Source organism: Microtus oregoni, unplaced genomic scaffold (assembly GCF_018167655.1).
Source record: "Microtus oregoni isolate MIOR12 unplaced genomic scaffold, Mior012 000014F_ref0000157, whole genome shotgun sequence".
Taxonomy (NCBI): Eukaryota; Metazoa; Chordata; class Mammalia; order Rodentia; family Cricetidae; genus Microtus; species Microtus oregoni.
In genome coordinates, this window is record NW_024543073.1 from 4,748,163 (window position 1) to 4,766,153 (window position 17,991).

Sequence of the window (17,991 nt, forward strand, 5' to 3'; positions counted from 1 at the left end):
CAAGGGCATGCTATGAGTTGCCTTTTAAGAAATGTATGTATTTTTTCAGTAATTTGTACTTGTCTGCTAATTGAAGGCGTTTGCTTTGTTTGTCTTTCAGGTATAAGAAGCTGCTGTCCCTCTTGACCTTCACTTTGCAGTCCATTGATAATTCCCACTCAATGGTTGGCAAACTCTCTCGAAGGATATATTTGAGTTCTGCAAGAATGGTGACTTCAGTGCCCGCTGTGTTTTCCAAGCTGGTAATGATGCTGACTGCTTCTGGTTCCACTCACTTCACCAGAATGCGCCGGCGTTTGCTGTTGATTGCAGAGGAGGTAGAGATTGCTGAGGTCATCCAGATGGGTGTGGAAGACACTTTGGATGACCAACAGGACAGCTTCTTGCAGGCAGTGGGCCCTACCAACTATCCAGAGAACGGTTCCCTTCAGCACACGGTCCATTTAGAGAAAACTGGAAAAGGATTATGTGCTACAAGACTGAGTGTCAGTTCAGAGGACATTTCTGACAGACTGGCTGGCATTTCCGTAGGACTTCCTAGTTCAACTACAACAGAACAACCAAAGCCAATGGTTCAAACAAAAGGCAGACCCCACAGTCAGTGTTTGAACTCCTCTCCTTTATCTCATTCCCAGATGTTTCCAGCAGTATCAACCCCTTGTTCATCTGCTCCATCTGTTCCAGCTGGCTCTGTAACAGATGTTTCTAAGCATAGACCTCAGGCATTTGTTCCCTGCAAAATACCTTCTGCGTCTCCTCAAACACAGCGCAAGTTTTCTCTACAATTCCAGAGGAACTGCTCTGAAAACAGAGACTCAGATAAACTCTCTCCAGTCTTTACCCAGTCAAGACCCCCACCCTCCAGTAACATACACAGGCCAAAGCCATCTCGACCCGTCCCAGGTAGCACAAGCAAACTGGGGGATGCCTCAAAAAATAGCATGACACTTGACCTGAGCAGTGCTTCCAAAGGCGATGGCAACAACAGTGGTGACGCCGTTATCCCCAGCGACGAGACAGTATTCACCCCAGTGGAGGACAAGTGCAGACTAGATGTCAACACCGAGCTCAACTCCAGTATTGAAGACCTTCTTGAAGCATCCATGCCTTCAAGTGACACAACAGTCACTTTTAAGTCTGAAGTTGCTGTCCTCTCTCCTGAAAAGGCTGAAAATGATGATACGTACAAAGATGATGTCAATCATAATCAAAAGTGCAAAGAAAAGATGGAAGCTGAAGAAGAAGAAGCTTTAGCAATTGCCATGGCAATGTCAGCATCCCAAGATGCCCTCCCCATAGTTCCTCAGCTACAGGTGGAAAATGGAGAAGATATCATCATCATCCAGCAGGATGTGAGTATAGTCTTCAGTCTCAGTTTCCTTGGGACATGTTAAGATCTAGGAGAAATGGTGCTTTTGAGATGACTGCAAGAGTTTTCCGTATATAATTAAGTGTGTAGTAATAATTTTGAGTCATTGCAATGGCAGTACTCAGCACATTTCTGAGGTACTTCTGACCGATTCTGAAATGACTATCACTTATACCTTTGATACTATTGTTAACATTGTCCATTCAGAGATCAAATTTATAGGTGGTTGGGCAATTTCAGTAGTTAACAGACTAATTTTACAAGATTATGGTCTTTTTTTTATTAAAATTTATTTATTTCTTATGTATACAACATTCTGCCTCCATGTATGCCCGCACGCCAGAGGAGGGCGCCAGATCTCATTACAGATGGTTGTGAGCCACCATGTGATTGCTGAGAATTGAACTCAGGACCTCTGGAAGAACAGCCAGTGCTCTTAACCACTGAACCATCTCTCCAGCCCAAGATCATGCTCTTTTAAAAGTAAAATGGTTGCTTTTATTTTGTATGCAGACCCCAGAGACTCTGCCAGGGCATACCAAAGCAAAACAGCCTTATAGAGAAGACACCGAATGGCTGAAAGGGCAGCAAATAGGCCTTGGAGCATTTTCTTCTTGTTACCAAGCACAAGATGTGGGGACTGGAACGTTAATGGCTGTTAAACAGGTTGGTATCGGGAGCACAGGGTTCAGATTGCAATGAAGAATGTGCAGCTAGGACAAAGGATGAGATGCTGGTGTCTTCTTGCTCTATTGTCACCTGTGTTTGCTTTGCTCTCCGAGCTTGGGGCCGTCATGCCTCCACTTCCCTAGTGTTTGGATTACAGGATTATGCCACCACACTTGACAGTTTTGAAAAGCTTCAGGCTCAAAGTAGATGTTGCAAAAAGCAGCACACACATAAATTCTGTTATTAAAAGTTGAGGCTGATCATTGTAAGATACAGTATCAGGATGGTCAGAACAATGGTTTGTCGTTCTGCCCCTCACCGTGGCCTGTGCCAGTTGATGGTGTCTCAGTCTGTCATTTGCCTTCTACATAATACATAGAATGAGCATACAAAATGCAAAAATAATGACTTTTCATTAAACTTATTGTTTATTCCTCTGTAGTTGGCTTTTCTCATTTTTACTGTTTTTCTATAGTTGCAATCTTGGCTACAGCACCCTCCCCTTTTATCATTTTCCTAATTTTTTTTAGTTTATTAAGTTATATCCTTATTGTTTAAAAGTACCTGACTTGTGTTTCCCTGTTGATTTGTTGGTTTTATGTAAACAACCCTTCATCCATGAGGGTAAATGCCATTTGTTAAACTATATTTAAAATAGTTTGGATTTGTCTGTTTTAGATCAGGTTATTTTGAAAACAAAGAACATCAAAACTTAAAACCTTGTTAACATGTTTTATTAAAACAGGTGACTTACGTCAGAAACACGTCTTCTGAGCAGGAAGAAGTGGTGGAAGCATTAAGGGAAGAGATCAGAATGATGAGCCACCTGAACCATCCGAACATCATCAGGATGCTGGGTGCCACGTGTGAAAAGAGCAACTACAACCTCTTCATCGAGTGGATGGCGGGTATGCACAGTGGAGAGCGTGAGTGAGCACACACACTCAGCTTCCCTCTACGTACTGAATGCTTCATTTAAAAATAAATACTAGTGGGTTTCTAAAAATAAATTATTCCTAATATACAAGTATACACAAAAAGTATTTATATTTTAAATATAGTAAACCTTAAAGTCTTTCCATCTTGGTGTTTTGTTTCGTTGTACTTGGGATTGAGCCCAGAGCCTTGTACAGGCTAGGCAAGTACTTTACTGCTAAGTGATAATCTCTAACCCAGCAACCTTTCTTTTAAGAGTGATTTTGTTTGTTTTATTTTGTTTCAAACCTGGATAATATAAATTCAATATTTTTCTGAATAGTCATCAGTTTAAAAAATGTCTCTAACAGTATAAAAATAAAGTTATTGAGTAGGACATGTGCCTGCAGTCAGAGCACTCAAGAGGCTGAGGCAGGAGAGTGGTCTGTTCAAGCTCAGCCCATGCTATAATAGGTGAGAATCTGTCTCAAAAAAACTAAATGAAATAAATTAATATATAATTTGAAAACCTTCCTGCAGATAAAACAGTAGTGAGGCATAAAGTTAAACCTCATCCTCTTAAACACAGACTGAATTTACTTCTGTAATATGTATAACAGTGACTTAAGATGGGACAGCTAGCTTATTTAGGCAATTATTTAAGTTCTTGTGTGATTTAAGAGTACATTTCTAGTTCATGTTGATGTGTGCTTACTAGTGTGGATGTTTGCACTAGTGTGTGCACATGTGTGCATGTGGGTATCTGATCCAAGGTGGTGGGTGTGTTTCCTCAGTCCCTCTTCACCTTTGTTTTTCGAGACAGGCAGGGTCCCTCTGAACCTGAAGCTCATCAGATGTGCTGAGCTGGCTGACCCATACTGAGGCTACAGTCACATACCACCATGCCTGGGTTTTTAGTGTTAGTTCTGGGGATTGAACTCAGGTCTCCATACATGCATGGCAGGCACTCTAACTACTGAGCTGTCTCCCCAGGGACACGCAAGAGTTCTCCAGTCCCTTACTTCCCTGTTTTTTTTTTGTTGTTGTTGTTGTTGTTGTTTTTGGGGGGGGGGGACATACAGAACCTATAGGTTGGCTCTTACAAGTATCTAGAAGTGAGGCTCATTGAGTTTTTGGCTTGTCCCATCAGAGCTTGTGCGTGGTATTTGATGCTTGACTGCCTTCTTGCTCCTCCCCTGCTCTTTACCTTCTGCTAAATAAATGGTCAGTGTTGTTTACTTAATTCTGTAATAGTTTATACACTTAGATTGAAAAAGAAAGATTCTACATTGCCGAAATAGTTCAATCTAAAATGTATAACTTTTAGTGTTTCATGAAATCTTGACCCTGGTTTCATTAGGGTTCTGTAGAAAATGTTTCCTAATTTACAGTTTTGAGGTAATATAGGAAATCAATTTTACTTCTGATACGCTAAGAGTTTAACATTTCATATGAGCTCATAGTGTAAGCTTAAGAAACTAGAGTGCAATAAACAAGTGTAGTTCTGGTCAGGTTCACACAATTCTGCTTGTCTTTCAGGAGGGTCTGTGGCTCATCTCTTGAGTAAATACGGAGCTTTCAAGGAGTCCGTAGTCATTAACTATACTGAGCAGTTACTCCGTGGCCTTTCGTATCTCCACGAGAACCAGATCATTCACAGAGATGTCAAAGGTAAGAGCCCAGTGTTTTCTCATGACAAGAAGGCAAACGTAATCTTTAACCTTGACCTGTGATAATTTCTAACACAAGTTTTTAAGTTTGGTATTAAATAATCCTCTGACTATTAGAACTAAAAGGACCCTTAAGAGTCTTTAGTCACCAGGCAGTGGTGGTGCACTCCTTTAATCCCAGTACTTGGGAGGCAGAGACAAGCAGATCTCTAAGTTCAAGAGCAACCAGGTCTACAGAGCGAGCTCTAGGACAGCCAGGGCTACACAGAGAAACCCTGTCTCAAAAAACAAAAAAAGGTCTTCAGCCCACCTTTCTCATTACGTAGGGCAGTGTGTTCAATACAAGAAACGGGGTGTGACTTGACAAGAAGTGTAGAACCAAGGTCTCTGATCCCCTGTCTTGGCATTATGTTGTATCTCCAGGAGATCCCTGTTCTTGGTTTTTCTGAGATAATTGGTACATCATAAACTTAAAAAAAGCCATAGCCGGGTGGTGGTGGCACACACCTTAAATCCCAGAATTTGGGAGGCAGAGACAGGCAGATATCTGTGAGTTCTAGGCCAGCCTGGTCTACAGAGAAAGTTCCTAGACAGCCAGTGCGGTTTACACAGAGAAATCCTTTTAAGAGGGTGTGGAGGGTGGGGGAGAAGTAAGTCAGTCAGTCCTGTCAAATCTTGCAGTTAAGACTATATTTATTAGCTGGGCGGTGGTGGCGCATGCCTTTAATCTCAGCACTTAGGAGGCAGAGGCAGGCAGATCCCCGTGAGTTTGAGGCCAACCTGGTCTACAAGAGCTAGTGCCAGGACAGGCTCCAAAGCTACATAGAGAAACCCTGTCTCGAAAAAAAAAAAAAAATTATTAAAGGCAATTTGACTTTTTTGTTAGGACTCTCTTGAGTATTGGAGTAATGTTTAGAATATTGACTTTTAAAACTATGGTTATGAAATAAGCATATAGTTTAAATTGGCGTATGTTAGTATGTATCAACACTACTTGGTTCTAAAATGTAAATTGTACCAAAATTTGAATTCTGGATAGATTTTGCCAAAAATCATCATTTTAAGGGTTTTAATCTGTTCTTTAATGGGTCTTTAAGTGTATTCCTTTATCTTTGTGGGCCTTATGACTTTGACCTTCAGAATTTTCTCTTGAGGCTTTAGGTTAGTTACCCTAAAGAGCACTAGTGTGCCTTTAGCAGAAATGGAACAAGGAAGACACAAGCAGCTTTCCCTGAGGCTGTGACTGTACCTACATTGTTTAGTTCATTAGTGGAACTTCAGGAGGCTCTCAGCAAGTCCTTACTTGATTTTAACATGCCAGGTCATCTGCTGTTTCTGTTGAAGGTGCCAATCTGCTCATTGACAGCACAGGGCAGAGGCTGAGAATTGCAGATTTTGGAGCTGCTGCCAGGTTGGCATCAAAAGGAACCGGTGCAGGGGAGTTTCAGGGACAGTTACTGGGGACAATTGCATTCATGGCACCTGAGGTAAGAAGTGGCTTTGTGTGTAATGTAACAGTCCTGTGGGACATTGTGCTAGAGTATTTCACAGTAAGATCCAGAACAAACTTACAGATTGCAAGTCCATGACCCTAGAAGTTGGTTTTTAATAGTACCCTGTAGTTTAGTACCTTCCTTTCCGCCTTTCCGTTTTTCTTAACAAGATTACAGAAGATAAATCTTCATACATTTGCTTAAAGGCTTCTTCAACACAATTAACATGAACTTAACACAAAGCAAATTTAACACAAAATTGTGGGGTTAGTTCGTAATAGTTGTTTTATAGTAAAACAAAACTACATGTGGTAGCAATATGCAAAAGTTACCTTTCCTTCCTGAAGGGAGGTAAGCCAGAGCTGGCCTTGTCTGCCGGTGTCTTAACACAGTACGCACTTGTGAATGTGGCCTCTCCTGAGCTCATAGCTCTTCTTGCTCAGTGTAGTGATGACTTGTTCCCTTGCCCCACTGTTTAGGAGGAGGGGGCTGCTTTGGAATCCTGTGATATTTATCTCTGTGCCATGTGGATATTAAGCTTGTTAATGGGATTTCAAGTAGTTCATGTAATTGCTGTTTGTACCACTATTTGCTCTGAACTCATACATAAAGAAATAGATCTCTCTTAAGTAAATCACATAGTCACATTTCCAAATTAACTGCTTTGTTTCAGGTACTAAGAGGTCAGCAGTATGGTAGGAGCTGTGATGTATGGAGTGTTGGCTGCGCTATTATAGAAATGGCTTGTGCAAAACCACCTTGGAATGCAGAAAAACACTCCAATCATCTTGCTTTGATATTTAAGGTAATTATGAGGTGACAATTTTTTTTGTACTGAAATTGGTAGAAGTCAGATTCCCATGAATTGTCCCTACTAATCATTATTTGTTTGTTTGCTGTTAGGTGTGTGAGTATTTTGCCTGCACATATGTTTGTGTAGCTCATGCGTGTCTGCAGAGGCCAGAAAAGGGAGTCAGATTCCCTGAAATTGCAGGGACAGATGGTTGCTGGTCTCTGTCTACCAATTTAAAAATGATACCTGTTTTCTTATTTTTGTGTATGGATTATGTATATAGATGTTTGTATATAAGAGTATGTGCATGCCATGCCATGTATGGAGATAAGAGGACAGCCTAGGAGTTGGCCCTTGCTCTCCCTCTCATTTGAGGAGAGATACTTTTGTTGGCCATAGTACTGCATAGTCCAGGATTCCTGGCCTATAAACTTGTAGAAGATTCTCCTGCCCCCAGTCTTACTGTAGGGGTGCTAGACTCACAGACAAGCATTCTCATATCTGGGTTCTTTTGTTGATGTTGTTTGTTTTTGATTTGTGATTTTGGTTTTGCAAGACAAGGTTGCTCCGCTTAGCCGTGGGGCCTGTCCTGGAACTCCTGAGTGCTGGGATTAAAAGGCATGCTCCACCACCTCCCAGCTAGCATATCTGGTTTTTTACATGGGTTCTGGGGATCCCAGCTCAGACCATCAAGCTTGCATGGCAAGCATTTTTCCCACTGAGCCAGTTCCCTAGTCCTACACCCCCAGTTTTGTTTTGTTTTGGAAGGAGGGCAGTGAGACAGGGTCCCTATGTAGTCCTGGCTGGTCTGATCAACCTGAGTGCTGGGATTAAAGGTGTGCCCCACCACACCTGGCTCTACTTCCAAAATCTTCAGTGCACTTTTTTGACTTAACTGTGCTCCTTATAAGAAATTTACTCCATGTTTCATAATGTTTCAAATTTAGGGCCAGGCAGTGTACTATGGCTAGAACACTTAAAACATGAATTAAATGAGGTATTCAACAGAAATATTTGGGGATTTTTTCCCTGTGAAGGAAAAACAAGAGCAGTGAGTAATTACTCTTGGGCAGGTACAAAGGGATGTCATTTTGGTTTGGTTTTTGTCTTATGGTGTGTTAAGAAGCATATGCATCCACTCAGTGTCTCTAGATAGACACTAGGGGATCACGGGTGTGTGCATCCACTCAGTGTTTCTAGATCTCAGCCTTTTTAAGGTTTTTTTTTGATTCTGTCATTTTGCATTTTTCAGTAATGATCCATGAAGTTGCTAAGGTGAGGAAAAGGGAGAGTTTTATTGTGATTATGAGTAAGTAGGTAGGTTTACATTATTTAGATTCATTCTCTACCTGTTTATAGAATTGTCAGCTCTTGTCTGGGCTTGGTGGTGCACAACTGTGCCTGAAGAAAGATCCAGCAGCCTGTGCCCACAAGAGCCTGTGCTCAAAAGAGAAATAAAAAGTTGTTTGTACTTTTTGGTACAAAGAATCAGGATTTGTCCAACACCGAGGAAGAACACCCTGTATTACCAGATAGGTGCACACTGAGAGAGGCTATGAAAATGATGCCTGTGTTCTGTGCAGAGTTATTATGGAAAGTTCAGTGCTCTGGTTTTGTCTCCTGCAGATCGCCAGTGCGACTACTGCGCCATCCATCCCATCACATCTGTCCCCAGGTCTGCGTGATGTAGCTCTGCGTTGTTTAGAACTTCAACCTCAGGACAGACCTCCATCAAGAGAGCTACTGAAGCATCCTGTCTTCCGTACGACTTGGTAGTTAATTGTTAACTATAGTGGAGACAGGATGTGCAACAATGAAAGAATAAAAAGAACTTGTGGGCAGCCACGTTGATAATCTACTGGCCATCATGCCACTGAACAGCTAGAGATGAGGCCAGTAGCGAACCCTTACCTAAGTATGTGATTGACAAATCATGATCTGTACCTAAGCTCAATATGCAAAAGTCCACAACTTGTGCAGAAACTGTAAACCGTGCCTTTCAAAGGACTGGCTCTAGGTGAACAGGAAAGCGATGGAGTTTGCATAACTAAATAACAGAAGCATAAATTTATTTTTGGAGCACTTTTTCAGCAATATTAGCAGCTGAGGGCTCAGGATCTGTTTTCATGTGTCACTTCTTCCATTTCGTCGGGTGAGCACAGCAGGAGGTTCTGCAGTTCCGTTTGGGTTTTTTGTCACTGGCTATAAAAAAAATCAGTGTCTGCCTCTTTTAGGTCAGAGTATGCTATGAGTAGCAGTAAATACATGTGTTTTTAAAAGTTATTAACTTCTTTATCACCCATAGTTGACTTTTTTTTTTTTTACTTGTGGTTGATTGTGGTTCATTGTGCATTTTACTGTTGGCCCGTTCATTTCGTTTTTGGAAAATATGGTTCTGTATTTTCATTTCACCTTCATTTGTGTTTAATATTCAGGGAAAGGTGATCTCTTCAAACCAGAAAAAAAAAAAAGATATAAGTAGGTTTGAACTAGTTTTTAAAATCTGTGCCTATTGCAAGAGTTGTGTTTTCTTCTCATAGGCGTATAATGAAATACTGGCTTCGTGAATCAGCCTGCCCTCACCATGCGGGTTAAGTACATCCTCACTTCAGAGTCAGCACAAGGCAGGGCGAGATTACCTGAAAGTTAGCTGAACTATTTCATATTATTTTGCTTGCCTACAGGAAATTCATACCATTTAAATCTTCCTCTTTGTAACAATCCATCATTCATGCCCACTGATTATAACATAACTGCTATTTTCCTTCTGCCATGTATGATGTTTTATACTAGACCTGGCTGATAAACTCATTTACTTACCTATCAATCAGTAACATTTTTAAACAAACAATAAATTTACTTTGCATTTAGAAAATGCTCAGAAAGAAAAGTTGAATTTCATTTACACACTAATTCCTGAAATTTGCACAACTATTTAATTGTCTTAACTTCGAGTTAATTCAGATGCATGGAATCCTGAAGCAAAATGGGTAGACTTTTGCATGTCTGTCTTTTAAATCAAGTACTGATTAGCTATTAAATGTAACTTTGAAATGTTAAGTTTTAACTCTTCAGAAGCCAGTGTGAAATAGAATTGGTTATTCTCAAAGACTCAGGATAAACTAAATAAGCTATATTATATGTAGTACATTTGAAATGTACTACACAAATTGGAAGCAAAATAAGTTCCAAGATAAGTTTACAGGGATATATTGCAGATCATTTTCAAAGGCAGTTTTTATGTGAATGTGCTTCTTAGTGAAATGTTACATTCCTTTGTTTTAGAAGATTGGCAATATTTGAAGAGTTAAAAATAATTCAGAAATGTGAAGTTTGGTAATGCTAAATGTGTTGTACTTGACTTCCTTTTTTATTTTCTTTTTATTTTTACTTTTTTGACTACTTAGAATTTTCACGATTCTAATAAGATTATTTCCGAGTCTCGTGTGCAAGCTTTAAAGGACACACTCTTGCCATTTTATATACTGGAAGATCATTGGTCAGATTAGCGCTGTGTCTGACAGAGGTGTAAACTGTCTAAACTGAGGAACCTCAGCTAATCAGTATTACTGTGTAGATCAACATGCCCACCACATTTCAAACTCAAACTGTCTCCAGATGTCAAGATCACTGTGTTTGAGTTTGTTTGCAGTTCCCTCAGCTTGCTGGTAATTGTGGTATTTTGTTTTCGATGCAAATGTGATGTAATATTCTTATTTTCTTTGGATCAAAGCTGGACTGAAAATTGTACTGTGTAATTATGTTTGTGTTTTTAATGTTATTTGGTACTCGAGTTGTAAATAACGTCTACTGCTGTTTATTCCGGTTTCTACTACCTCAGGTGTCCTGTAGATTTAAATTTCTTCTGCCAAAGTTCGCTCTCACAATGACATTCTATGTGCTGTGTGACTATGATTCCTAAGACTTCCAGGGCTTAAGGGCTAACTTCTATTAGCACCTTACTGTGTAAGCAAATGCTACAGAAAACCTCTGGGTTACGAAAATTTGGCTTAAATGTATCCTTTGTTATTTTAAATATATCGAGATATTTTAATTAAAATTTTTACCCCTTTGAACCAATTTTATAGTATTTGTATCTATTTTGGTGTTTTGTCTTTATAGTAAATAAAAGTTTTTGAACAAAAGTTGACTGGTATTTTGGGTTTTTTAAATAATTTTATACTAGTAGGAAAGTTGTGAAAGCACCACAAAGGATCTCTGCCTCTCATCCTGCTCTACCCCAGTGCCTGCTCACACCTCTATAGCAGAAGCTGCACAACAGGGTCGCGGGTTGCCTTTACTGTCCTGTTTTCTTAGTCTCTTTCAGTTTCGAACCACACCTTCCTCCTTCCTTGGCCTTCGCGTTTTTATGATTATATTGGCTATCAGCTTATGGAAGACCCTCAGTCTAAGTGTGGCACTTCCTTGTTGGACTGGGGATTACAGGTGGCTGGAGTACTGTGGGCAGTGCTGTGCTTTGGACATGATGGCTAGCAGGGGCCACACCGTCCATTTGTTCCTGTGCTGCTGCGATGACCTGAGCAGCACTGTGAAGCCACTGTTTCCCCTTTTCAACCAACAGACACCTTCACATTAAGTCCTCCGTGAGGGAGACTTTGAGACCACAGAAGTGGCACTTGTCAGCTAGTTTAGCTATGTGCTCTTAGCCTACATGCTTGTAATACTACCCTAATTGATGCCAAATTGTGGCTTTTCTTTTCATTTCCTCATTTCTCAACATATGTCAACTGTATTTTGCTATTAGGGAGCAATTTCTTCCATTTACTTATTGTATATTTTCATGAATTTGCTCAAATTGTCACAAATCAGTGGCAGTGACAGCATGTCAGTTTCTGAGGGTAGCATCTCTGTTCTTGGCTAGTGTGCTAGTTGGGATTCCATATAAAAGCCAGTAAAAGGAATATATATTACGAAGAGCGTTTATTAGATCGACTTACCGATACTCTCTAGGAGGCACTGGTAAACTGCTCAGTCCAGGAGGCTGAGCGCCTCAGCAATCCCATCTGACACTGAAGGCCTGAAAGATTTCTGGGGAACTACTGGTTTTCCAACTATGTAGGAAGGCTGAAGAAGCAGGTTTGATAGCGGCAGCAGTAACAGTACCAGCAAAAGGTGAAGGCAGGCAAGAAAAGGCAGCTTTTCCTGGGACCTCCTTAAATACAGGTTGCCACTAGAAGGCACTTCTCAGATCCTTCCAGGAGCATGTCTCTTAGTTGATTTCAGAGCCAGTCAAGTTACAACCAAGATTACCTTCACAACAGGCCATCATTAGTCTGTGAATACTTAATGTTTAGGTCCATCTTGTGTATTTGTCTTGTGTAGTCCTTGGAGCAGCCCACTCTTCCCAAAGAGCGTTGATTCCTTTGATGGGCAATAGCATTTAAAAATTAAATATGCGAACATCACCCAGCCCAGCCTGTCTGGGCACTGGGTCCGAATCCTCGGGGCACCCAAGCGGGCGGGAGTCTCTTTGTTTCTATGGCCTGCCTGCACCAAGCATGGTAGGCGCTTTGTTTGCGACCTGCCCACCAGCACGGAGGCCTGATCTCTCGGCACCAGGAGACCCAGTGTTGGGGTGAGTTTCTGGCCCCACTGCGCCAGCCTGGGAAGGGGAGTTCAGAGGTTCCTTGGCCCCCTATCCTTCTTGAGCTCTCTGCAGGGCCTCCACTCCCTGCATACCTCCTCTTTCTTCCTAGCCCACCCAGCTTCCATCCAGAACCCTCCCCACTTTGCCCCACCGCCCTCTTTCTGCACATAACATCACCCAGCCCAGCCTGTCTGGGCACTGGGTCCGAATCCTCGGGGCACCCAAGCGGGCGGGAGTCTCTTTGTTTCTATGGCCTGCCTGCACCAAGCAGGGTAGGCACTTTGTTTGCCACCTGCCCATCAGCACGGAGGCCTGATCTCTCGGCGCCAGGAGACCCAGCGTTGGGGAGAGACAACGTTGGGGAGAGCCAGCATTGGGTAGGCAAGGAGACCTGATCCGGTAAAGAAGATCCATAAGGGAGCATTTGGAAGAAGAGATGGGTAGACGCCAAGGCAAGAATTCGCCCAACAAGCTGAAAAGCAACATGAAGCCACCAGAAACCAGCGACCTCACAACGGGAGGACATGAACACCTTAATCAAGAAGTAGTAGAAAAGATTGACTTCATGAAAGTGATTGACGCCCTTAAACAGCATGTAAAAAACGCCCTTATAGAAATGGATGAGAAATATAACAGAAAGTTTGAAGAATTGAATAAATCAGTGAATGATACCCTAGAAAACCAAGGAAAAACAATCAAACAGATAATGGAAACGGTGCAAGACTTGAAAACTGAAATGGAGGCAAAGAAGAAAACACAAACAGAGGGCCGGCTGGACATGGAAAATTTAAGTAAACAAACAGAGTCTACAGAAACAAGCATAACCAACAGAATACAAGAGTTAGAAGAAAGAATCTCAGATTCTGAAGATACCATAGAGAAAATAAACACTCTGATCAAAGAAAACAGCAAGTCCAACAAACTCTCATCACAAAATATTCAGGAAATATGGGACACAATAAAAAGACCAAACCTAAGAATAATAGGAGTAGAAGAAGGAGAAGAAGTGCAGCTCAATGGTCCAGAAAATATATTTAATAAAATTATAGAAGTAAACTTTCCCAACCTAAAGAAAGATATACCTATGAAGGTTCAAGAAGCATACAGAACACCGAATAGGCTGGATCAAAAAAGAACATCCCCTCGCCATATAATTATCAAAACACAAAGCATACAGAATAAGGAAAGAATATTAAGAGCTGCAAAGGAAAAAGGCCAAATTACTTATAAAGGTAAACCTATCAGACTTACACCTGACTTCTCCATGGAAACCATGAAAGCCAGAAGGTCCTGGATAGATGTACTTCAGAAACTAAGAGACCATGGATGCAAGCCCAGATTACTATACCCAGCCAAGCTTTCGTTCACTATAAATGGAGAAAATAAAATTTTCCAGGATAAAAACAAATTTAAACAATACGCAGCCACAAATCCAGCCTTACAGAAAGTAATAGAAGGAAAATCACTAACCAAGGAGTCCAACAATGACCACAATAACTCAGACATCTAGAGACCCTTCACCAACACAAATCAAAGAAGGGAAACACACAAACTCTACGACTAAAAAAATGACCGGAGTTAACAACCACTGGTCATTAATATCACTTAATGTCAATGGACTCAACTCACCTATTAAAAGGCACAGGCTAAGAGATTGGATACGAAAACAGGATCCAACATTCTGCTGTTTACAAGAAACACACCTCAACCACAAAGACAGGCACCTACTCAGAGTAAAGGGCTGGGAAAAGGCTTATCAAGCAAATGGACCTAAGAAACAAGCAGGTGTGGCCATACTAATCTCTAACAAAGTTGACTTCAAATTTAATCAGAAGAGATGGAGAGGGGCATTTTATACTCATAACAGGAACAGTTCAGCAGGATGAAGTCTCAATCCTGAACATCTATGCCCCTAATATAAAAGCACCCACGTACATAAAAGAAACATTGCTAAACTCAAGGTAGCCATCAAACCGCACACACTAATAGTAGGAGACTTCAACACTCCTCTCTCACCAATGGACAGGTCAATCAGACAGAAACCTAACAGAGAAATAAGAGAATTAATGGAGGTAATGAATCAAATGGACTTAACAGACATCTATAGAACATTCCACCCAAATAGGAAAGAATATACCTTCTTCTCTGCAGCTCATGGAACCTTCTCAAAAATCGACCACATAGTCGGTAACAAAGCAAACATCCACAGTTACAAAAAAATATTAGTAACCACCTGTGTCTTATTAGATCACCATGGATTAAAGTTAGAATTCAACAACAATGCTACCCTCAGAAAGCCTACTAATTCATGGAAACTGAACAGTCAACTACTGAACCATACCTTGATTAAGGAAGAAATTAAGAAAGAAATTAAAGTCTTCCTGGAATTCAATGAAAATAAAGAAACAACATACTTAAACTTATGGGACACTATGAAAGCAGTCCTAAGAGGAAAGTTCATAGCACTAAGTGCCCACTTAAAGAAAACAGAGAAAGCTCACATTGGAGACCGAACAGCCCAACTGAAAGCTCTAGAAAAAAAAGAAGCAGACTCACCTAGGAGGAGTAGAAGACTGGAAATAATCAAACTGAGGGCTGAAATCAACAAAATAGAAACACAGAAAATACAAAGAATCAATGAAACAAAAAGCTGGTTCCTGAAGAAAATCAACAAGATTGACAAACCCCTATCCAAACTAATCAAACGGCAGAGAGAGAATTTGCAAATTAATAAGATCAGAAATGAAAAGGGGGACATGACCACAGACACAGAGGAAATTCAGAGAATCATTAGATCTTACTACAAAAGCCTATATGCCACAAAACTGGAAAATGTAAAGGAAATGGACACTTAAGTTAAACCAGGACCAGGTGAACAATCTAAATAGACCTGTTAGTCGCGAAGAATTAGAAGAGGTTATCAAAAACCTCCCTACCAAAAAAAGCCCAGGACCAGATGGTTTCAATGCGGAATTCTACCAGAACTTCCAAGAAGACCTAATACCTATATTCCTTAATGTATTTCACAATATAGAAACAGAAGAGGCATTGCCAAATTCCTTTTATGAAGCTACAGTTACTCTGATACCAAAACCACACAAAGATTCAACCAAGAAAGAAAATTATAGACCAATCTCACTCATGAACATCGATGCAAAAATCCTCAACAAAATACTGGCAAACCGAATCCAAGAACACATTAGGAAAATTATCCATTATGATCAAGTAGGCTTCATCCCAGGGATGCAGGGCTGGTTCAACATACGAAAATCTATCAATGTAATCCAGCATATAAATAAACTGAAAGAAAAAAACCATATGATCATTTCATTAGATGCTGAAAAAGCATTTGACAAAATTCAACACCCCTTTATGATAAAAGTATTGGAGAGGTTAGGGATACAAGGGTCATACCTAAATATAATAAAAGCTATATACAGCAAGCCGACAGCTAACATTAAATTAAATGGAGAGAAACTTAAAGCCATCCCACTAAACTTAGGAACACGACAAGGCTGTCCACTCTCGCCATACCTCTTCAATATAGTACTTGAAGTTCTAGCAATAGCAATAAGACAACATAAGGGGATCAAGGGGATTCGAATTGGAAAGGAAGAAGTTAAACTTTCGTTATTTGCAGATGATATGATAGTGTACATAAGCGACCCCCAAAACTCCACCAAAGAACTTTTACAGCTGATAAACACCTTTAGTAATGTGGCAGGATACAAGATCAACTCCAAAAAATCAGTTGCCCTCTTATACACAAAGGATATGGAAGCAGAGAGGGGAATCAGAGAAGCTTCACTTTTCACGATCGCCACAAACAGCATAAAATATCTTGGGGTAACTCTAACCAAGGAAGTGAAAGATCTATTTGACAAGAACTTTAAGGCATTGAAGAAAGAAACTGAGGAGTATACCAGAAAATGGAAGGACCTCCCTTGCTCTTGGATTGGGAGGATCAACATAGTAAAAATGGCAATTCTACCAAAGGCAATTTATAGATTCAATGCAATCCCCATCAGGGTCCCATCAAAATTCTTCACAGATCTTGAGAGGACAATAATCAACTTTATATGGAAAAACAAAAAACCCAGGATAGCCAAAACAATCCTATACAGTAAAGGATTGTCTGGAGGCATTACCATCCCTGACTTCAAACTCTATTACAGAGCTACAGTGATGAAAACAGTGTGGTACTGGCATAAAAACAGAGAAGTCGACCAATGGAATCGTATAGAAGACCCGAATTTTAACCCACAAACCTATGAACACCTCATTTTTGATAAAGGAGCCAAAAGTATACAATGGAAGAAAGAAAGCATCTTTAACAAATGGTGCTGGCATAACTGGATGTCAACCTGTAGAAGAATGAAAATAGACCCATATCTATCACCATGAACAAAACTCAAGTCCAAATGGATTAAAGACCTCACTATCAGTCAGAACACATTGAACCTGATAGAAGAGAAAGTGGGAAGTACCCTACAGGAGATGGGCACAGGAGATCGCTTCCTATGTATAACCCCAACAGCACAGACTTTAAGGGCAACATTGAATAAATGGGACCTACTAAAATTGAGAAGCTTCTGTAAAGCAAAGGACACTGTCACCAAGACAAAAAGGCAACCTACTGACTGGGAGAAGATCTTCACCAACCCCGCAACAGACAAAGGTCTGATCTCCAAAATATATAGAGAACTCAGGAAACTAGACTTTAAAATGCTAATTAACCCAATTAAAAAATGGGGCACTGAACTGAACAGAGAATTCTCAGCAGAGGAAGTTCAAATGGCCAAAAGACACTTAAGGTCATGCTCAACCTCCTTAGCAATCAGGGAAATGCAAATCAAAACAACTTTGAGATATCATCTTACACCTGTCAGAATGGCTAAAATAAAAAACTCCAATGATAGCCTTTGCTGGAGAGGCTGTGGAGGAAGGGGTACCCTCATCCATTGCTGGTGGGAATGCAATCTTGTGCAACCACTTTGGAAATCGGTGTTTCGGTTTCTCAGGAAATTCGGGATCAACTTACCCCTGGACCCAGCAATACCACTCCTGGGAATATACCCAAGAGATGCCCTATCATATGACAAGAGCATTTGTTCAACTATGTTCATAGCAGTATTATTTGTAATAGCCAGAACCTGGAAACAACCTAGATGCCCTTCAATGGAAGAATGGATGAAGAAAGTGTGGAATATTTACACATTAGAATACTACGCTGCGGTAAAAAACAATGACTTCTCAAATTTTGCATGCAAATGGATGGAAATAGAAAACACTATCCTGAGTGAGGTAACCCAGACCCAAAAAGATGAATATGGGATGTACTCACTCATAATTGGTTTCTAGCCATAAACAAGGGTCACGGAGTCTACAATTGGTGATCCCAAAGAAGCTAAGTAAGAAGGTGTACCAAAGGAAAAGCATATAATTGGCTATGGGAAGTAGACAAAATTGCCGGG

The 17,991-nt window shown here is 40.6% G+C and overlaps 1 protein-coding gene across 1 annotated transcript in view; it reads left to right on the top strand.

Annotated features, from left to right (window-relative positions):
• Positions 1-11,048, top strand: part of Map3k1 (mitogen-activated protein kinase kinase kinase 1) — a 65,563-nt gene extending 54,515 nt beyond the window's left edge. Inside the window, exons 14-20 of the mRNA XM_041663549.1 lie at positions 101-1,352; positions 1,883-2,035; positions 2,784-2,946; positions 4,493-4,624; positions 5,968-6,110; positions 6,790-6,921; positions 8,536-11,048. Of these exons, the coding sequence (XP_041519483.1) occupies positions 101-1,352; positions 1,883-2,035; positions 2,784-2,946; positions 4,493-4,624; positions 5,968-6,110; positions 6,790-6,921; positions 8,536-8,685 (2,125 nt within the window). The 3' untranslated portion in view covers positions 8,686-11,048. The remainder of the gene's footprint in view (positions 1-100; positions 1,353-1,882; positions 2,036-2,783; positions 2,947-4,492; positions 4,625-5,967; positions 6,111-6,789; positions 6,922-8,535) is intronic.
• The last annotated feature ends 6,943 nt before the right edge of the window (positions 11,049-17,991 follow it).